The 22,204-nt window shown below is 52.1% G+C and overlaps 1 protein-coding gene across 8 annotated transcripts in view; it reads left to right on the top strand.

The window, feature by feature from the left end:
• The first annotated feature begins 1,760 nt into the window (after nt 1-1,760).
• LOC125329334 (dynamin binding protein) overlaps nt 1,761-22,204 on the top strand; it is a 34,029-nt gene continuing 13,585 nt past the window's right edge. For 2 of the 8 annotated variants that reach the window (XM_048311118.1, XM_048311117.1), the window contains exons 1-4: nt 8,546-8,789; nt 10,183-10,361; nt 12,570-12,692; nt 13,236-15,176. In XM_048311118.1, the coding sequence (XP_048167075.1) occupies nt 8,554-8,789; nt 10,183-10,361; nt 12,570-12,692; nt 13,236-15,176 (2,479 nt within the window). In that variant the 5' untranslated portion in view covers nt 8,546-8,553. The other 6 variants (XM_048311121.1, XM_048311119.1, XM_048311120.1 and 3 more) reach the window with 6 other exon arrangements.

Here is a 22,204-nt window from a genome sequence, read left to right as displayed (position 1 = left end):
TTTGAGGTTTCAGTCAAAGCAAAAACAACTGACAGGTTTGTGTCAGAAAACACAGCAAACAGTCAATCCTCCCCATCTTCTCTGGGTCACTCATGATTTTGCAAGACCTCTTCCCCACCGTATGTCCTTCTTACAAGCTGAAGAGTCCCAGCCTACAGCTTTTCACTGTACAGTCTGTTCCCATGTCTCTGAGCATCCTTACCGCCTGCCTCCAAACCTTCTTCCATTCCCTATTACCCTTTCTGAGATGAGAGAATCAGAACAGTATACAGACCCTGGAAAAACATTTAAACAAACTGAAGCCAGGCCCAGTAAAATGAACCAAAATTCTTATAAGTAAAACTGTGAGAATCTTGGGAGAACCAGGAGGGTGGACAGAACTCTGCATGCAATGCCTTCTCATTTCTGTATCTGGCATGGAGGAGGCAGAAAAGGGGAAAATACAAATAAGTGAACTCAAAGAAGAGTGAAGCAGCTTTGATGGAGATGTCAGCAGAGGAGAGTTGGTCATGGAAGTGACCTGAAAGGCTGAAGGAGGGATTGGGATGATGAAAAACGTTCAAAACCTTCTTGGCAGGCAAGAACAACAGAAATTTTGGGTGAGAGGACATCTAGAGCCCTGTGGCAGGGGCTGGTGTCCATTCCTCAGCACCAGTAAACCGTCTACAAGCATCCATACCTGCAGGGAATAGAGCACTTAGTTCCCTGTGCAGCTTCAGGCCCCCTGCCCACGGCATCGTGCCATGGCAGCAGTGTGGGTCCCCACCTCAGGAGAACAGACGGGAATCAGCACCCAGCCTGTGCACGTACCAACACGACTCTGAGAGCGTGCGTGCGATGCGTTCCGCACACCCGCTCCCGCCTGGTGGAAAGTCAAGCTGAGATCTGTGTGGTTGCTATGGAGAAGTGTAGCTAAATGCACAAACAAGTGCCAAACAGTGGTAACTGCTCAGGGGGACTTAGAGACTCCAGGCTTTACAACGTGTTGCTGAGCGATGGTATCCCCTGGGGCATGGAGGCTTTTTTTAGCCTGCCAGGAAATCCAGTGCGGGATCGACTGTACTTGGTCTGGCATACTTGGTATGCCAGAAACTCTTGTGATGCACAAACTGGCCCTCTTTGTCGTGGATTTCTCCCGAGCTATTTGTTTTTCTCCATCTTGATGCTTTGGCATGATCATACAATGTATCTAAGCAGCCAAGGAGGCTGCTAGCGGCAAAGCCGAGACTGCACCAGATGAACAGTGCAGACCCACTCGTCAGCTGCTGCCAAAGCTGAAGCCGGCAAGGCAGCGAGATTCCCATAAGGCAGCAGCGTGGAAGGGGAGCCCCGGCAGTGTCTGCGAGGCGGCAGCGCTCTGTGGGGAAGTCGAAGAGGGTTTGCACAGGCAGCTGCCTGCCGTGCTCCGCGCCGGGCTCGCGGGTGCTCTGCCGGCAGCTTGGTCCGGTGCATGGCGCACGGGTGCCGTGTCCAGCCCGGAGGCTACGGGGGCACTGTGTCCCGCGGTGGCGCGTCCCCGTGGGCCGCCGGGGGAAATGCCTCGCAGCCTGGGGCCGAGCGCTGCTGAACAGGGCGATGTCCCCACGTCACCCGGGGGCCCCGGGCTCCCCAGGCTGAGGGCCAGCCCCGCGGAGCAGCTCCGCCTTCCCAGCGGCACCACGCCGGGCCGGGCCGGGCGGAGGCAGCAGGGCGGCGGGGCGGGCGCTGGGGGCCGGGCCGGCCGGGACCCGGGCGGCGCTGGGCGGCCACGGGCGGGCGGAGGCGGGAACGGGACCCCCAGGGCCGGAGCGGCCGCGGCGCCCGGAGCGGGCCGGGAGAAGGTAGGGACCCGCCGGAGCGGCCGGGGGGAGCAGGGCGTTCCCCGCCCGCCGCCGCCCGGTCTGGCCGCTGCCCCGCCGGCCTCCCCCCGCCCCGCGGCCGCCCCGGCCTGCGCCTCCGCCGGGCCCCGGCGCGGCCCGGCCCCCGCCCCGCCGGCGCCTCCCGCACTCCGCACCGGCCCCCGCTGGGCTGGGCGTGGGGGCTGCCGTGTGCCGGGGGCTGCCCTGGGCCGCGCTGGCCGGCGGCGGGGGCCCCAGGCTGGGGTGCTGCTGGCTCGGGTGGGCGCGCTCCCCTCGTGCCAGCCGCGCCAAGGCTGCGTGTGGCCCTCCAGCCCTGCGTGCCCGGCTGGGTGCGCGCTGTGTCCCATCCCACAGCACCCACGCTGCCCGGGGAGCACTTGGGTCACCTGGGCAGCGGGGAGCAGCTGTGCGGCACAGCGGGAGCCGCCCGTCTGCTCCCCTCATTGCATGTTGGGATTGTGGTCTCTTAAGCCGTGTTTGTGCAGGCAGTGGTAAGTCTGGTGGTCACCGCCAGGCAGGCAGGCAGGCAGCTGATGGGAGCTGGTGTTGCCTGGACAGCTTGTTGCAGGGGAGCACCTGGCCCTGTAGAAGCAATGTGGGCGTCCCACAGTGGTTTCGCACCCGGAGTCTGTAGTTGTTTCACCGATGAGGGTAGCACAAGTGGTTGTACACAGAGGGCAGAAGCTCCAGGCTGCAGCACTGTGCCTTTCCTGGGTGCTCTTCCGAGGGCATTCACTCTGTTCAAGGCAGCCTGAGAAGAGAAATTTACAAGAATTCCGTGTTTGTTTTCACTCCAGTAAACGCAAATCCCTCTTGCAACACGGGCAGCCTGGCCCCGTTGCCTTGTACTTTAACAGAGATGAACTGGAAGTGTCTCCTCCAGTGGCCGTGCCAGGGGATGAAGTCTTGGATTACCCTCAGCACAGTGTGAGAGGCAGCTGCTGCTCCTCTGCTGTCCCTTTTGCTGATCCTAAGTGGTACCTCAGCTGATCCTGTCCTTGATGCAATTTTGCCTTTGGGTTCAATCATCTCTGCTGCTGTTCCTGGTGTTTGAAATTGTCCCCCCACTTCTGACCTTTCATCTCTCATTCTCCTTGCCGTAGTACCTAGGAAGCCTCTGGTTGTGTCATAAGCATTAACATCTGCTTTGAGGTTTGTCATGATTCCTTTCAGTTTCTTCTTTAAAGGCTCTCTTTCCCCTTGTCTCTGCCATCCTCGCCTTTGCTTCCATTGAGATTTTACCTCTTCGTCTGAAAGAGTTCATAGATAGAGAGTTTTCAGTTTTGCAGATGCTTTGCCAAATACAGCCTCTGTACCGTGCTACAAGACGTCACCATCATCCCCCTCATCTTGACTCACTCTGGCTGCGAGTCATGCTGGGCAGTGTCTAAATGTGTCCTGCTTGTGTGTGAGGCCTCCATAGCGCCGGTAGTACCCACGTCTCTGAGCTGGCCTCCGCTTTCTGTTCGTGAGATCCTCTGTTCTGTCAGGGCCAAAGGTTTCAGTTTTCTCTCCAGCTGCTCTGCTTAGAATTAGCAGTGACATTAAAAACTAGTATGAACATACAACAGTTTTAAAGAGCTGTTGATATGGGATGGGAGGAGCTGAGCAGTAGGGGCAGAGAGGAAAGGAGTGATTCTCAGAGCTTTACAGGGCACCACCTCTGCTAGTGTCATGGGAGCCATGGCTGTGTCACCTCTTGGGGTTCTGAGTGCAGCTGAGGTGTCCCTGCAGTGGGTGACATCAGATGGACTTTGTGACAGTAGTGATGTGAGCTTAGGTGGGACAGCCTGAGCTGTGCTTACCTTAGCACTTCACTGCCTTAACTGATGATTTCCCCTCAACCTCCAGCAAAAGTATATTTCTAATCACGTTGCTCAACCCCACTTCTGAGTGACACAGCTTTTACTTTGTCTTATTTTTAGAACCTTTCTGTTGGGAAATAAAATTTATTGCTTCCTTCTCAGGAGCACCTAGGGACTCTGAAAGGAAGAGGTCCAGGTAGCAGCAGAACCCCCGCAGCAGAACCCCCGCTGGGGATTGAGATTCTTTGGAAATGGCGGCAAGCAAAGAACAGTTTCCAAGTCAAACTCAAGTAATTTCCAGATTTCTGGATTTCCCACCCAGCAACCAAAGCATCATAATAGGCTTCTGTCCAAAAGTTATTTTGAAGAATATTGTTTAGGGTGCAAAATCAAGTGCTACAGTGTTAAGGAATGAGCCCCAGTTCAACTTGTTTTGGATATGTACTCAAGGTGTAATGACTAATTTTGTAATTGTATGCCACTTACCACCAGTAGCCCAGCCACAGGTACTGCACAGTAGTGGTGGTCTTCTCTTGGGGTTTTGTCTGTTCCTTATTCTAAGTTGTATTGTTTTAGCCTGTCTGCAAAACTGGCAAGAGACACAACCGTGCACCTTGGGGTGGGAGAAGACAGGACTTTGTAACAGTCTGTAAGGTGAAAGCTGCCACAGCATACAGAATTTGGGAAACTCTTGTCTCTCAAGCTGGTGTTCTGGCCTTTGTATGCTTGAGTCCCCACTGCCAGAGATTAAATATCCATCAGGCATCTTGCTCACATGTTGTGGCAAGGTGTTCTGCTTTGCATTAAAAATTGATGCTGTGCTCTAGTTTCCAGATGACTTTTGTTTGCTTGCTGTCTGTCTCAGCATGAGCTCCTCTTGCTTCCTTGCCATGCCACTCTTAACCCACACAAACACCACCAGCCTGCCCTCAGCCACGTCCTGCAACAGAGCAGGTGAGAACACTGACAGCCAGAGCCCAGCAGGAGAGAAGCAGTGGTTTGAATTACTTGTTTGGTACATGGTAGAGCTCCTGTGCCACACAGGAGGCCAGAGCTTGCTTAAGCAGCCCTTTACTTGGTAGTCCTGGTTCTTGAGGGGTTGGTGATCCAACCTCAAATGTATTCATATCAATGATTTTTGATAAATCAGGTCACATACAAAAGCTAAAGAGAAGCTATTTCTTTTTAAAGGGAGGAGATTCCTCTTCCTCCTGGGAGCCATGTGGCATTAGGAGGTGGAGTGCAGAAGAGCTCTCATGTTTCCCACTGTGTGAAGCTGAGCAGGGGGACTCTTTGGGATCTGCTGAGACAAGCAACATGTCCTAACAAGAAGCTGCAGTGATCAGCGTTTCCCTGGTGGGAGAAGGCTCCTCTCCTCAGCACCATTAGTTGCAGGTTTGCCCTGCTTGCTGCACAGTCCATTCTGTTGGGATTCATAGGATCAGCTCTGCATTTGCTGGAGCCACAGTCCCTGCATTGGCACCATCTCCAGCTGGGGCCCAGGCAGCCTGGCTCAATGGGGTATTGTTTATTCCACCCAGGAATGTGCAGGCGAGCAGGGACCTCGGGGAGCTTTACACAGCAACATGTTCTGCTCTGAACAGGGAGAGTGACTGCGGGTGGCCACAGCTCTGAAGGCTGGTGGGAGCGGTCAGGGTGTGCTGGTGTGTGGGTAAAGTCCTACCCTAGAAATGTGCATGAGGACTGTGCAGGCTGTGCAGATGCATTGGGGTATGGAGGAGGGCTGTCCAGATTTGGAGAACACGGGAAGGAACAGAGGAAAAAGGTAGAAATATCTTAGTATGTAGTTAGTAAGCTTCTGTTCTTGACACAATGGTGTGAGAAGCCAAGCATTAACTCCTGGTTCCTCCCACTGTGTGCTGGATACTGTTCCTGCAGCCTAGAGTGCAGCAAGAGCTGCAGCAGCTCTCCTGTCAAAGCCAGTCCCAGCAGCTGGAGGGTGCACTGAACTGAGGGGTGTCTCTGTCACTGGGGGTGGATTGTGTTTTCAGTGAACAGACATTGAGCTATAATGAGTAGAAGGAGGTATGAAAAGACCTAGGTGAAATGCAAGGTGTTTTTCAATTTTTAAAAAGATCACTGACAGTATTTGTTTAATATTTTTAATACTAATTTCTCCAATAATTTTGTGTCAAGCTTGTCTTTTGTACGTGTCTGGGAGTATGACCGTTCCTCGTCTACTGTTCATGCAGGTTCTGAGATTTTTATAGAGATTGAGACATCTGGACAAGAATCCACTTGTCCCTCTTGTGCAAATCCTGCGTGCCTGTGGAAGCCCACATGGCATGTTTTGGTCTGTTTGGTGAAATGTTAGTTTTTCAGTTACAGTACTGTCATACTGTCCATAGTCAGTTCTAACAGTGCTGCTTCATGAGTGAGAAGCTGGAATGTATTATTTAGTGGGGAAACAAGTGGCAATAGCACCTGTTAAGTTTGGTCTCCTTGCTGCTTAATTTGTGGCATCCATCCATCACTTTTTTTTATCCCATGGTCTTAGCAGTGCTTTGGGATAGGAGTGGATTAGCTGCCCTCAAACCCTTTGGGTCTCCCTTTTTACTGGAGCTGTTAATACTTCTTGTAATCAGTCTAAATGGTCTCTTCACATTGCTGCCTTATCTCTTAAGTGCTTAAAATCGTTGCTTCAGCATCTTTAGTAGTCCTGCCTCCATCTAAGTGAGGGTACTTTTAGCAAGTGCCTGACAATTAGATTTGATGCTGGTGAGTCCATTATTCAAGATTTCTTACGCTGCACAATTTCACCTGCAAAAAGAGGAGGGATAGAAGAAGTTGTCAGAGTCTGTGTGTAAATGCCTTTTCTCGGCTGCTGTGACTTGACCCAGTCTGTGCTGAAGATCTTGAAACAATATTGTAACAGAGTTAATAGCCATCATTTCATTCTGGTCCCTCCTCTCATCAGCCCACGCTGGACCAGACACACTCCAGAGCTAATAGCAAAATGGGATAAGCAGTGTTCCATGAAGGTAATGTTAGTTAGTATGTGCTGAGCATGCATGCAGGCTGGGGGCAGTGATTAATGCCCTGGGAATCCACTCTCTGCCTTGCTGCACAATGCTGTTGTGTCAGGCTCGGAGCCTGGCACCAGGCAGGCTGTGGTCGGACGCCAGGAACACGTTACCTGGTTTGTGCAGGATCAGGCAGTGAGACAGAGCCTGTGTGTTCTCAGCAGGGCGAGTTCCTGCTGCGCCACAGCTTCATACTTGCACAGTGAGGTTCTCTTTGGATGCGGGTCTGCTGCTGGGCGGGGGCAGGAGTCCTGCGATCCGCAGTCCTGACCTCCGCCAGCCTGAAATCCCAGAGTTTGCTCAGTTGTGGCAGAGCTCTCCCTCCTTCCCTCTGGCAGGCAGGGATCACCCATCCTTGAGGTGAGAGGGGATGGTGCTTGGCCAGCTGTCAGGAGCCGTGACTCACAGGGGATCACAGGCAGAGCCCTGCTCTCCCTGCAATCTGCTTTTACTTCTGGAGCCTCTGCGTGAGCTGTTGCTGAATGTTTGTTTTCACTAGATCTAGGGTGGATCTCGGAGAAGCTCGGGTCCACTATTAAGCCTAAAGAGTTGGACTCAGTAAGTTTCCAGTCTGGAATATGCTGGGAGGCTTCCTTCTCTAGGTGGGGGTTTGTAGAAAATGTTGGCAGGCAGCACTGCATGGAGTAAGACAAGGCCAAGGTCCTGGAAAACATAATATTTTGCGTTCAATTCATGTCATGGAGCAACCAAACTCTGCAAGACTGATTCACTACTTGCAAATACAGGGGCATGCTGTCTAGACTCAGACGGAGTCAGGGAGTGATCTTGCTCTTCTTGGTACTGCTGAGGGAACATGAGCCTGCTGGGATTCTTTTTTTGGCACTTTCAGAAGTTGCTTCATGCTTTCTTACGAGCTGCCTCTCAGGGAATGCTTTGGACGTGAATAGGTTAGTGGTTTATTATAACTGTAATTAGTATATACATGCCGGAACTATTGCAGTCCTGCCCATCCCTCTCTATCTTCTGTCTCATTGGAAAATCTTGCACATTTTAATGATGAGTCCCCAGAGCTGCAGGTGTGTTAAATGAAGTGACACTCCTATTCTCATGGGCAGGATCAGTGGGAGGGCCATATTCTCAGCCCCAGTGACTGCAGCAAAGCCAGGGTTTGGGTCTGCAGCACACATACTGTAATCCTTGCATTCCTCAGCCCATTCTTACATTACACCTTTGACCGAAGAAATACAAGAGATCTCACTGTACCATCATGTGCTCCTGGAGAAACTACCCCAAGGCAGCAATTATGCCTGCAATATGTTTTCCCCTCTTTGTCCAGTGCTGCTGTGAAGTTTGAATATTCAGAGTACGGCGAGGATTCCTAGGAGCCTGAGCTCAGCTGGCAGCCTGTCTGGGGGTGGAGGGCAGCCCGGATGCCTGCAAAGGGCTGCTGCTGCCGCGCCTGTTGCTGCTGCTCCTGTTCCCATGAGAACATGCAGCAGGCATGCCCCAGCCACCCCACCTCAAACAGCACAAGGATCCTAACTTGTCTTTAGTATTTTCAAGCTAATTGATGGATCTTCCATCTTTTTCCCTGCTCCACATGGTCATGTTTTTAACACTGTTACTCCTTCTGCTTCAGTAGGTTTCTGCTACCCTGAACTGCAGCTCTTTGTGCTCCTGATTCACTCCAGTCCATTCATGTCTTTTTGGTGGCAGAGTGCTGTCTGCTGCTGGATATTGGGCTCTTTGTTTGTACAGCCAGCACAAAGCTGGTGACAAAGGGACAGCCTGTGTCCCAAGGAGCCCACGTGCTATGGGGAAGGCAGTGGAGAGCAATAGGATCGACAGACAGGATGGCAGAGGTGAGGGTGTCCAGGGGCACAGCGTGCTGGCTGCAGCAGGGGAATGGCTGGGGGCGGGGAGAGACGTGATGAGGAAGCTGTTCCTGTTGAGTACAAACCCGCTTTGTTCCCAGGAGGTGAGTCGGACTGGATAAACAGAGTGGTCCCGTCAGCAGAACGCCTTTCCCTGGCTGGATCCCCCACTGGCACTCTCGCTGGAAGTTGGCCGCACCTCGTCAGCAGGGACGTATTTCTCCTCGCTGTGTTAGCTTCCCCTCTTCCTGACTCTCCGGGGCTCAGGTGGGCTGTGTGTGACTGTATGGAGAAGAGGTGCCCTTGTGTGTTTGTGTTTTGTTGTGTTGTCACTGCTCTTTCTGCCCTGAGCTGGGCAGGGCGTTTGACAGGCTGGGATGGGATGGGTGTCACCGGCCGGGCGGCGCTCGGAGCGGGACCGCTCACTGTGCACTTCGAGCCACTTGGGGAAAGGAGGAGAATGGGTCCCACAGCAGGGAAGTTGTGTCCAAACGGACAGAGCAGGGACTGTGCTTGTGATGTGGGAGGAAAGCAGCCTGTGCCGAGGGGGCTGTTGGGGAGGACGCTGCTGTCCCAGCGTCGCAGAGGGCAGGGCCCTGAAAGCACCGAGGGGAGGTGTTGGCAGTGCTGTCCTGTGCCTGTAATTGCAGGGGGTCCGGAAGTGAAAGCAAACTCTCACCGGTCTGAGGTGCAGTTGAGGAATGATCTTAAAGTTTCTGGTTGCTTTGGATGGATGCACCTTTCTGTTCCCATCCTGAGGAATTTGTGAGGAGGCAAAGGAGCAGCTTAAGCTGCCTTGGTGCCGTGTATTTCCTTGATGGTGAGGCTGAAAAGCAGAAATGGTACAGAAGAGTGTTCTCAACAGCCACTTCCAGGGGAAGGGGGGATCCAGGACATAGTCGTTGATGAGGAGGTCTTTGCCTGCCTTCAAGTCTCCTGCCAGGAGGAATTTTAGCCTTGGCTCCTAAGCCTTGGACAGGGTCTGCACCCCTCATCTTAGTCTTACTTCTGACAAGAACCATGGTGAGGCCTCCCAGGGGATGACTAAGCAAGGTACCTAGCCAGGTACCTTAAGGCAGAAAGGGTATTTCCAGTCTGATCCAAGAATGAGGATGGTGGCGTGAGCTTGCGTGAGTGGACTTTGTGCCTCTTCTCTTGCTGGGCCAGAATTGTGATGCTGGTTCAGCATGCAGTTCCTGTGACCCTGAGTGGCGGCACGGGGAGGGGTATGCCCATGCCCATCCTGCCAGAGAATGTGTGGTGGGACATGCAAGTGGGTGGTGCTGGCTGCCTACTGGGCCCTGGCAGGCTGAGCCCTGCTCTGTATGTCAGGGAAATGCTGAGCTTCCTCCCCTCCTCTTGCTCCTTCCTGATGGGAATTCACTTCCAAATTTCTTGCTGCTTCTCCCCCCGCTTGCAGCACAATCACACGTCCCTACAGAGATAGCCAGAGGGGCTGGACAAGGCAGGTTAGACCATGGGGGCTGCATTGCTGCAGCCCCTTGGCTCCTGCGGCACGTGTCAAGGGGTGGCAGGGAGCTCAGGACAGGACCTCCCCACACTGTTTCTGCCTCTGTGCTCAGGAAGGGTTTTACTTCCTGAGCCTATGTGTGATACTTTCAGGTGTTTCTGGCTGCTGACAAACTTCTCACTGTCTCAGCCTTAGGCACCGACCCGCCTTCAGACCCTGCACAATGGAGGCTGGCTCCGTGGTACGGGCAGTCTTCGATTTCTGTCCCAGCGTCTCTGAAGAGCTGCCCCTCTTCATGGGAGATGTCATTGAGGTGTTGGCTGTGGTGGATGAGTTCTGGCTCCTCGGCAAGAAGGAAGGTGTCACAGGTAAGAGCTGGAAATGCCTGCACCTGGGTCCATAGAAGTGCCAGCTAAATGTCCGCTCCATGAGCACATCTTCCCTTGGTGGGGAAGGACCTGATTTGATTTACTAATTCTTAAAGGGGACTTTGATTGGAACTGAGAGTGTAGGTTGCCACTGGTCTCCTGCCAGCTTTGTGTCAATTATTCAGACAGCTTGTGTGTTGTTTTTTGAGAGAGATTAGTAGAGGGTCAGTTCTCAAGGAGATGGGAGCTTCACAGTACTGGTTGTTCCATTCTCTGTGGAGAGACTATCCATTTCCTGGCTAGTTTATGTGCTGACCTGCTGTGGCAGTGGAAGGGGAGAGAGGAAACAGATGCACTGAGAGTAAAAATGCATCCACTCTGGAAACCAGTCCAAGTGACCTTGTCAGTGGGAGATAGAGCAACAGTGACCATGTGTCCCCCAAAGCCCTCTGACTCAGCCCCACTTCCTCCTTTCTGCTTCAAAGCGTCTTCCTGCACAAATTGTCATCAATATCTAGGTTCCTGAAGAGGTATGCAAGTCTCTTAAACTTTTAGGGAGGTGTGAGAAACTTCTAAAACAGCAGAATGCTCTTAGTGAAACACTAAGAGTCTCACAGTCTCTGTTTAGGCAGCTCTTTCTCATCTTAATCCTGATGTTAAGAAGATGTGTGAGCTCTTGGGGAGATGAAAGCCAGTCCACTTCAAAGCATAAGCCTGCCTCTGTCTTCAGCATGAGGGCGGGACTGATTTCATCCCTGGCTGTAGAGATGGGGCTGCTATTGTAGCAGCAGTCTGGTGTCTCCTGACAGCCACAAGCTGTCTACTGTCTGAAACAAAGGTGGACAGGAGCACTTCCCTCCTGTGCTCCATGTAGCTGATAAGTGGCATTGAATGAGCATGTGCCTGATCCTGTTGCTGCTGCTGAAGTCACTGAGCAAGAATTATGTGTGCAGTTTTCAACAGAGTTTTGTCTCCCAGCATTACTGGTGAGGTTGTTCTATTGAAGATGAAGCTATTAAGAAATAACAAACAGATGTATGTCATAGCTCAGAGATAAAGAAACATGCTGAAGTCAAATTGAATGTTTTTTAATGACCTTTAATTCAAAATCCAGTTGCATTCCTGCTCTCCCTTGGAACAGCTGTTGTAGTTTTCTGCCCAGCTTTCTCAGTTAAAGTTGTAGGGAATTGAAAAAGCACTTTAGAATAGAAGCTGTGGAGGTGTTACAGCCTAGTACTCATTGCTCTGCAGAACAATTACTGTAATTAATTCCATTACAGTAATTCCTTTCTTACAGCATTATGTTGTTTCCATGTACAGAGCAGGAAACTAGGATAAGGAAAAAGAGAGCTGGTTAAAACTGTAAAGGAGTATAGCAATGCCAAACCACCTAAACACAGTGCAGAGCTCTGGGTGTCTAGGATATGGTGTTTCCACGTTTTATTAGAAAATATTGGGTCATCCAGAGGCAATGCTGGATGTGGTACTAGCCCATACTTCACCATATCCCCTTGCCTCAAATTATGTAGGAAACACATTTTTAGTGGCCTTTGCATGCCCTATGCTCCCAGGACTGAAAATAGTATCTGGCTGGTATCATGTGGTGGCCAGCAAGTGTGCCATGGTGAAACAGGTACACAGAATGACAAAGTGGGGAAGGTCCCTGGAGTCCCAGCGGTGCTGAAGCTGTGACAGAGCCTGTGACTCACAGGTGAGGCCATCCCGAGTGTGGCAGCCTGAATTCTGTGCTGAGACTGCACAGGGCCTAAGCCCTATGGAGGATGGAGCACTAGGTGGCTATGCCCAATCAGAAGACACTGGTCTCATGATCCAGCACTACTGGATCTCTTAGTCCTCACCATGGATCTGAGCTGGGAAGGAAATGATAAGGGCAGAGAAAACCTAGTATGTCTGTTCCTGGAAGCTCCATGCTGATGGCACAGTCCCAGTAATGCACACAGCCTGTGGTTGCCTGGAGTGAGCCAAGGGCTCAAAGCTTTTTGTTCTCTGTTAGTTCTTAAGTACTTTAAACCCCAGGAATTCCTGACTCCCAAACTTGTTCTTCTTCCACCAGGCTATTGAGGCACCCAGGGTAACTGGGTATTTTCCTTTAGCAAGAGATGAATAGATCGCAAAATCTGGAAGGAGGGTGGACATGGTGGTGGGTCACAGGAAAGACTCGTTGCTGACAACTTGTTCTCCTTTTAGGGCAGTTTCCTAGCAGCTTTGTTGAACCTGTGGATATTCCCCCTTTGAAGCAGGGAGAAAAATTGTTTGTTTGTACCAATGACTTCACATCTCAAGAGCCAGGGAGCTTGTCACTGCAGAGAGGTAATCTCCATTCCCCACCTTTGCTTTGCACCTCAAAAGCCTCACTTGTCCTTCCTGCTGGATGAACCTAGTCACAGCATCCTGCCTAGAGTGACAGAAGAAAGAGGTGAATCTTCTAATACCTTGTGACATGGGTCATGTCAAATCCACCATGGTCCTCTGGGCTTCTGCCACTTTGATACCAGTTTCTCATGATCGGTCATTACTCATGAAACTCCAAAAATTGGCATCACCTGATCATAGTAAATTTACTTTTAAGTGACCTCCAATCCCCAAATCTTAGACTTGCATTTGGGGGAGAATGAAAGCTTTGATGCACCTGCACGACTTTGCAGCCAAACTGTGTATCTTAGATGTACAAGAGGCTGCTGATACTTCATGCTTTAACCCCATCCTGTGCTTGTGTGCATTCCCAGCATGTACTGTGCTCTGACAGAGTGCCAGTCCTCACCCACAGCCAGGAGGGAACGCGGGGAGGCAGGAATAAGAGGTGGGAAGGAGTAATGAGAGCAGTTTTGAACTGGTGTGTCTCATTCTCTGCAGGAGACTTGGTGATCCTGGGGGGGTCCCTGGCCTCCAGCTGGCTCCAGGGCCGAAGCAGCTGGGGTTCCAAGGGCTTTTTCCCCTCATCATGTGTGAGGGAGCTGTGCCTTTCAGTTCGGAGACGTCAGCTGTCCCAGAGCACTCTCCTGGAGGTGCCTGCCTACTCACTGGGCCAAGCCCGGGCCCTGATGGACCTGTCTGCTCAGCTGGAGGAGGAACTGGACTTCAGGGAAGGGGATGTGATCAACATTGTTGGTGTCCCAGAGCCTGGCTGGTTTGAGGGTGAGCTCAGAGGCTGCAGGGGCATCTTCCCAGAGGGTTTTGTGGAACTGCTTACTCCTCTGCGAGCACCAGGAACCTCAGTGGATCCAGAGCCCACAGGGACTTGTGACACCAATGGGACAGTAGACATGCCCCCCAAAGATGACAACGAGCCAGGGAGTACTTATGGTGTTGCCCTCTATCAGTTCCAAGCCCTGGAGTCCCAGGAACTGGATTTTGATGTAGGTGACAGGATTCGGATTGTAGGCATTCTGGAGGATGGCTGGCTGGAGGGGGAGCTGAGAGGAAAACGTGGCATCTTTCCACACAGATTTGTGAGGCTGGAAGCCTCTGAGGCCTGCAGGGAAAAGGTGGGTACTGGGGATCTGCAAGGTGGAGGCAGCTGTGGATTGACCATCCATCAAGATCCAGAAAGCACTTGCTCTGAAACTCTTCCTTTGCCAGGGAAAGATAGCAGGGAAAAGGAGGATGGCTTGGCTGTATACCCTGAGCCTGCCACCATTTTGTCTCACAAGGCAGGGAGGTCAGAGGGTCCTCTTGGCACTGACTTGAGACAGCACCAGGCCTCTCCCAGCACGGGACCCCAAGAGCCACATCCAAAAGGCACAGGGGGCTCGGTCTCCTCTAACCACACGAAGACAGTCAATGGCATTCTCCCCTCTGCTCAGCTGCCTCCCCCACAGGGCAACAGGCCTGGCCAAGCAGGTGAATTGGAGCCTGGGGGGACCCTTTCAGCCTCCCCAGGAAACTCAGAAACTCACCCCCTTCCTCAGCACGATGGAGACAGCCCCATTGTGCCCTTGCAGGCTCCCCACTTCCCCCAAAATCCTTGCAGGAGCCAGGCGATTTCATCTCCTAACAGCTGGGCAGCATCTCAGCCCCAGGAGAGCCAGAGCAGCACCCAAGACCTAGACAACTGGATGGACAGTAAACAGGAGAAGTCCAAGCCCTGTTCCAGCTTAGGAATTGCTCAGGTGGGCCTGGACACACGGGCTGGGAGCTGGAGGGAGTGCTGCCCTCTTGCAGTGCAGGGGGATGGCTGCGTGGACCTGGACTCCAAACTGACAGAGCAGCTGGCCCAGTTTGAGAAGAGTCTGTCAAGTACTGGTGTGGAGCAGGACAAGGTCTCCCGTCACTTCTCTATCTTGGACTACAGCTCTGAGAAAGACATTGTCCGTGGCTCTCCTGAAGCTGTGTCCCACTCCAGGCAGGCAGAGAGGAGAAGGGCCCTGAGGCCACCCCCTCCTCGGCCCAGCAGCCTTGCGACAACCGCTGTGCACGTGCAGGGTGGCCAAGTGCCCAAAGGCAGGTCCCTGTCCTTCTCGGTCAAACTCTCCCGGCCTGCACCCCGGCCCCCATCCAGCAGCCAGCGGAAAAATGTGGTCCCTGCACAGCTTCAGCCCAGCACCCCAGAGCAGCAGGTGGAGGAGGGACGTGAGGACTTGACACAGGCAGGATCAGCCTCCTCCAGCTCCATCCTGCTGACTAGAATTGGAGAGGTGGAGCGAGATCTGGAGGCGTACAGCAAGACCCGTGCCGAGCTAAGGCTGATGCTGGAGGAGCAGCAGGATGAGCTGGTGAGAGCAGAGACCATGGAAAACCTTGATTTCTGTGACTCCAACATTGAGAGCCTCAGCATGGAGCTGCAGGAGTTGAGAGGTGAGTCTTCAGCAGCATGGGATGGGGGATGCTTCAGGAGCACAGGTGCCTCTGCTGTTTTACAGACACTCTTGAAGGCAGTCTTTTATACCCTACTTTAATTCCTGATTTTGGTCATTTTGTAAGCACTGTTGCAGTACAAATCATCATGATTTTGCCTTGGAAAATCACAGTGTCTTTCTCTAGATATCCCTTTGCCCTGGTCTTCCCCACCCCCTTTTCCTTCCAACTCTCCCATCTCCCCATCTCCTCTTCCGGCCCCACGATACATCCAGAGCCTTCATCTCATCCACTCCCAGTATGCCTGTGATGGAAAGCAAAACCACAGCTGCTGCAGTTCCAACCTCCCTGCCTCATCCCCTCTTATCTGTAGTGGAGTGAGCAGCAACTTCAGGGTGGCTTTGCTGGTGGTCCTGCAGTTGAGATTTGAGTAGTTGTCTGTGCTGTGACTGCCCTCAACCTGTCAGGGCACTGGGTTTCCTGTGGTTTCTGCTCTGGTGCTGATACAGGAGATTTATCACTCAGAAGAGAAGGGGTACACAGAAGGGGACTGAACCTGGCCTGGGAGTGGGATGGATTAGTGGGCAAAAAGTAAAGCCTGCCCCTGTGTTCCTGCTGTCCGTGGAGTCCTGGACAAGAAAACAGCACTGTTCTGTTGGTAATAGCAACAAAGAGTTTTCAATTGTGGCATATCTGTAGCTGAAAATGTGACTTTTGTTCTTGCACTCCAGAAAAAAATTACTCAGGAAAGAGGAATTTGCCATTATTATATCAGCACATTTGTTCTCTGAAACCTGAAGGTGCCATGTAAAGATCAGTGCTGTTAATTACATTCACTTGATATTACAGTAGACAAATGGAAAGATGGGACCACATACATCTTCTCCCACAGTCCCTTCCCAGGCTTCTCCCAGGAGCTCTGACACTGCAGTTCTGTTACCAAAACCCACGACATGCAGGAAATGTGGGCACTGCATGCAGGAGGTGGAGTGAAATGCCAACTCCTGCCTGGGAATTACTCACTCTGAATTCACTGCCTCCATCCTCCCACTGCTTAATCAGCCCTGGGGAGCCCAGGCACTTTGCTGCACGATCATGTCTGAGGCAGAGCACATGGGAATGATGGCTGATAGGTGACAAACAACCTCCATGTCAGTGGTGTGCGAGAGGCATGCTTGGAACGAGGCCTAGAGGATTTGAAGCTAGGTGAAATAACTTGAAGGTAGGAAGAGGAAAATCTAGACTGAATCTCGAGGGAAATTTTCTGATGGGATGGGTCTTGCTGGGAATATCTCCTACTGTCCCAGTGCTTCCTGGCAGAGGACCAATCCTGTGGAACCTGTGCCCTGTTGGCTTCTGGAAGTGGAAGCTTTAGGCAAGAACTAATGCACTATCCTGAGGCATCCTCAAGTTAGTAAGCTTCCAGTAGTCCTAGGAGATTTTTCTCAAGAGACCTCTCTAGCCCTGTGATAAAGATGTCTCCTACCCAAGCCCTGTCATGTCCCTCCTGACACATCTAAATGTGGCCAGAGAGCATGTCTTGCTAGCCCAGTTCTAGTGCAGCAGGACAGAACAGTAACTTGGTGTTGCATCAGCTCAGCAAAATGTGTTTGGGCCATGCCTGAGGCATGACCTCTGCATTACCACTGTTAGGTGAACATGGAGACACACTGAAGGCAGAAAAGCTCTCACTAAGCTTTGACCAGCAACCAAAGCAGGGCAGGCATAATCTTGAGGGAATCCAGCCCCTCAGCGTATCCTTTGGGGAGCCAAAGGAAGAGTAGAAAATATGTGGTTTTCTACAGTAAATCTTTAAAATCATCAGGTTGCTTTTTTGGTGTGTCTTGTGAGCACACTGGGGTTTTGCTGATCACCAGGCTGGGGCAGGATTAGTGTTTGCCCTCCTGCAGTTGGAGTAGGAGAGTTGGTTTTATTTTTGTCTTCTACCAGCTGAGAGCATGGACTCTGCATTCCTAACAAGTGTTGCAAGAACCTGAGACATGGATGACATCCACAGACTCTCACGTTCTCTGTCAAGGGCATGTTGTGGTTGTCTCTTGGTTTCTTATAGGAGCTCTCTGTTTAGCATGGAAAATTGGGAATATGTTGTGCCCTGCAGTGAGAGGTGTTACTGGAGTGCATATTTCTATAGCCTCCTGGAAACTTATTTTGTGTGTTGGCACTGGAGTCTGTAACCCAGGTAATCCCTTCAAGCCTGTTCCTGTCAGCGGGTGGACCCGCTAGAGCAGGGAACCAGGCAGCTGTGGCTGCATGGCACTGTGTAGGCATTGCTCTGTCTTGCAGGGAGCAGCTCCTCTCCTGATCTTCCCATGACTGTGGGTGAGGGCTGGGAAGGGATGGGCTCAGCATCAGGGTTGAGCCAGGGGCAGCCTGAAGGCCTCAGTTTGCCCCAGCGAGGTGTGGAGCAGAGCCCAGCCTCTTCTAGACCACGTTGTTGCCTTCATGCTATCAGGGGTGGGAAGGCAGTGGAAGAAGATCTGGTATCCCACCTCTGGTTTGTGGCTTCCTGCAGTCTCACACACGCTCTGTTTCCCTTCCCTGAGGACACTGGTCTCGGGGCAGGGCCTCTGCATGCTCCAGTGCCCTCCTCTTCCCTGCCTCAGAGCTGCCTGCAGAGAGCCTTTGGCAAAGCCGTGGAGCCGGTTTGGGCGGTGAGAGCCTGCCCAGCCTGGCTCCCCTCCTCGCTCCGGGCTGGTTACTGATTACTTTGGGCAGCAGGTGGAGGAGGCCGGGGCTGGCAGCGATTGGGCCCGTGCCTTTGCTGGCTGGTTTCAGGAAGCAGCACCTGCGTTTCACTTGGGACGGGAGTGCTGGAGCAGAGTGGAGAACTGGCGTCAGCCCGGGGCAGGGCTCAGAGAGCAGAGAGTGAGGGGAGTGGGCCCCTGTGCCACACCCCACAGGACTGTGCGCACCTATCCTTAGAGGAAACACTGCATGGAGGATCCGAGACAACCGCGGCTCCTCAGCTGGGAATACGAGGACTGTTGTGCTGTACGGAGAGAGGACGTGGCTGGTTGCAACGACAGACCCAGGGTGACGAGGAGGCAGTACCCGGGCAGCCGAGGAGCAGACAGCGGCTGGGACAGTTCCGGGAGACAGGAGGGCATCTCCGTGGACCAACAGAGCAGGAACGGAGACTGTGGAGGTTTTTGGAAGGGAGAGATGCAGTACATGGACTGCAGGAAAGCAGACGATGATTGGGAAGGCAAAAGACAGGATATAGAGGGCAGAAACTACAGGTTGTATGAGAGGGAGGGTGTTCAATACAGAAACTGCAGTTCTGAGATAAGAGAAGGGCTGAACCGAGAGGACAGAGTACCTGGGCAGTATAGGGAGAGGGGAAGGCAGCATGGAGAGGACAGAGGCCTTGGAGACTGTAGGAAGGGGGGAAGGTGGTATCAGGACTACAGAGATCCTATGGACTACAGCGAAGATGAAAGACATTCTAGGAAAAAGGAACTGTGGCACAGGCAAGAGAGGGACTCTGGGGAGTATAGGGAGAGGAGAAGGCAGTATAGAGAGGATGGAGGCAATCTAGTATATAGGGAAGGGGAAAAGGGGTATAGAGATGATGGAGGCCCTAGGGCATATAGAGAGCAGGAAAGGCCACGTGTAGGTACCAGGGACCAAGTAGACCAAGAAGACACTGAACAACAGAGGAGACACAAAGGCCATGTCATGGACCACAGCAGTCCAGACAGAGATTGTGAAGTTCCTGCATTTGCAGTCAGGTCCTTGGGAGATGGTGGCGTGAACCTGGGGTCAGGTACCTGCTACACACAGTTCAAGACATGCGTTGTTGACTACGACAGCTATGGGGAGCTGGAAGGAGAAGCCCCAGGGCCTGGGATGCCAGCCAAGAGCAGCAGTGGAGCAGAGCGCTCGAGGGTACGCACGGGCCGGCCAGACTGGAGCCAGCTCTGGGAGCAGGAGGCTGAGGAAGCAAACAGGGTGGGCTCTGTGCTGCAGCGGAACAGCTTCTACAGACGGACGGCTCCCAGTGCCCTGCGGCACTCAGAGTTTGTGCAGACCAGGAAGAAAAAGCAAGGTACACAGGGAAATGGTGGGCAATTCCCTTGGGTGTGCCTTCACCCTGCCCTTCACCCAGGCACCAGGGCAGCACTGGGACTCTGGTACACGTGGGTGGCCAGCACAGACAGGCTCTCACAGGAAAGGGCCTCCCTGGGATTTACTGAAATGAGCATCATGGTCTTCACCCCTCTGTACAGCCTCTGCAAGGGGATTTTGTGGAGCCCCAAGTGAGAGGGAAGCACAGGTGGCACAGGCTCAATGCTGTCCTTTCTGTTGCTCCTGAGTGTTTCAGGTACACCCTAAAACTTGTGGCCCTGGTTCATCTGTTCTTTTAGGGCCCTGAGGAGGTTCCTCATGAGGGAAAGGGTGAGATGCTGGGTTATTTCCACTGCCTGTTTTACTTTTATAACCCATCATGAATAGATTCTACGTGTAAGAACCAATTCCTGACCCTGAGCATGGCAGCTGTTCACAGGCAGTGCAAACAGGAAATAGAGGAAACTGTTGTAGCACTCAGACATATGCAGAGAGCAAGTACTCCGAGTTGTGTAATTCACCTGGGCAGGACACTGAGGCACCTGCGTGTTGGGGGGTGTCACCGATGGGAATCTCCTGCGTCACCAGCCCCTCAGTGTTGCAGTGGTCCCTTGGCTGTGCTACATATTGCATGCCCTGTGTCCTGGGTCCCCAAGCCATCCCTGGGTCTCCAGTCCTATCAAATAGCATCCTGGAGCTGGAGAGTCACCAAAGTGGAAGGCTTAGGCTGTCTTGGCATGGATGAAATCATTGCATTGATGCTGTGGCTGTGTCAGAGTCAGCTGCAGACAGATTTGTGAAGCTTGGCTGGTTGTTGGAAGAATACTGGGGGGGGTGGGATGTGGCAGCAAGGTGCTGGGGTCTAGGCAGAGGGACAGAAGGAGCCCTTCTTGACGGACAGGCCTCCATGTGTCTGAAAACCTGTTAGTTCTTGTGCCCTTTCTGCCAGCATCTGTCTCATGTAGCTGTGTGTGTGAACTCTCCGTGAAGTGGGATTGAAATGGAGAGGAAAACTGTGCAACAGCCAAAGCGATGGCAAAGCTGGAGGCAGTGACTACCTTTGCCTTAGCATGAAATCTGTCCTCTGGAGATATTTGATTAAGCAGGCTCCAAAGGCTGCATTTCTGCACTCCCAGGCCACCCTGTTACGGTGGGACTTTGCTCAGCTGTGTCCCCAGGGCGAGGAAAGGGAGAGGCTTTGCAGTGCCAAGACATCCAAAGGGCAGCAGGGGAGCCAGGAGGAGGCCAGGAACAGAATGGGATGGGAAATGGTTCACAAAGCCTTAGGAGGCTGGAGCAGTGCTGGCTTGTCCAGCTTTTGCAAGAGTTGAAGGGACAGACTGTGATGCCAAGTGAAAGTTTTCACTCTTCAGGGCTGAAGGATTTTTTCCCCACTGTGGCAGGCTCAGGGGCATGGGAGTAGCTGTAAGAGGAGCAGGGCAGGATGCCCTCATCATCAGCACCAGTGTCTCACAGCAGGAAAGGAGGGATGAATGCTCCAGGTATTTCAAACACTGTCTGTCCATCCTGTGGCCTGTTTCTGGCTGCAATTGTCTGTTACTTTCCTCCACCTGCCCTGCTGGGGCACAGTGCTGGACCAGCAGCAGCTCTCCTTGGTATGTAATGCTTGCTGCTGTAGCTGCCTCAGTGCAAGATCCCACCAGCACCTCCCCAAAAGAGCTCCCATTGTGCTTGGCAGCAGACACCCACCTACACAGCTGACAGGGAAAAGGCAGCTCTGGTTTTCCCTCAGTGTGTGCTCCAGGCACCTTTTCTAATGCTGTTTACTTCTCTCACAGGTTCCTCCTCAATCCCCTGAGTGACAGAAATTGTGACTTGAAAGCCCCAGTAGGGATCGTAGAGTCATAGAATGGTTTGGGTTGGAAGAGACCTTACAGATCATCTAGTTCCAGTGCCCCTGCCATGGGCAGGAATGCCACACACTAGATCAGGTTGCCCAGGGCCGCATCCAGCCTGCCTTGAATAGTTCCAAGCCAGTAGAGATGATCTTTTCTATTAGGAGGGTTATCACACTTCTTACAGATTTCTGTATAGTGTAACCGGGTGACAGCTACTTGGTTAGAGCACCTCTGCTGGGATGAGACTCAGATGTGACTGCCTGACACATCAACAGGAGAACCCACCTGTCACAACTTTGCTGCTTAGTCACCATCACTCTTAAAAGTTTTTTGCATGTTATGTGTTCCATTTCAGCTCTGAACCCCAACCTTTTTCTCCTAAATTGGAGCTTTTTAGTTGATGGATATTCTTCTCAGGCAGGTACTGTCATTAAGTAATTTTTCAGTCTTCAGTTCTTTGTAGTGGAGTCTTAAAATACCCAGGTCAAAGACTCGCAGGAAGACCTTTAAGTGTTTATTCTTCCTGATGCTCACTCATTTTTCAGTTCAGACTTTTAAAACAGTGGACTTGAGGGCTGGGTGAGGGATTCTGGGTGGGTGTCAATACTAGTTTACCTTGCTATGCCCCTGTGCCTTTGTCTAAAACCCCAGTTGTCCTCCACAACAGTCAGGGAACTCCTGCTGAATTTTGTCTGATCAAGCAAAATAATTACTCCCCAGAATACAATCCTGCATGTGGCTGTGTTTCTTGTTCCCATGAATACATTAATGCGTTTGTCTGCATTAAACCTGCTTGGTTTGAATAATTCCATCTTATCCAGGATACCCTGGATCACTCAGTGACTCATATGCCTCATCTTTATTTTGTGATCCTGTTGAATTGATCTTCAGTTCTCTACATGACAGCAGTGATTTTCCATTTACTTTATTATGTGAGATTAACTAAATCCAGTTTCTGTTTAGAAATGCCTTTTTTTCTGGATAGTCTCCACTGGCAGTGGGTTTTCAAGGTTTTTTTTCTTTTTTTCTTTTTTCTTTTTTTTCTTTCTTTCTTTTTAGAAAGAAAGAAGCAGAAAATTT

The sequence above is a fragment of the Corvus hawaiiensis genome, chromosome 8 (assembly GCF_020740725.1).
Source record: "Corvus hawaiiensis isolate bCorHaw1 chromosome 8, bCorHaw1.pri.cur, whole genome shotgun sequence".
NCBI lineage: Eukaryota > Metazoa > Chordata > Aves > Passeriformes > Corvidae > Corvus > Corvus hawaiiensis.
This window is presented reverse-complemented; position numbering and strand designations above follow the sequence as displayed.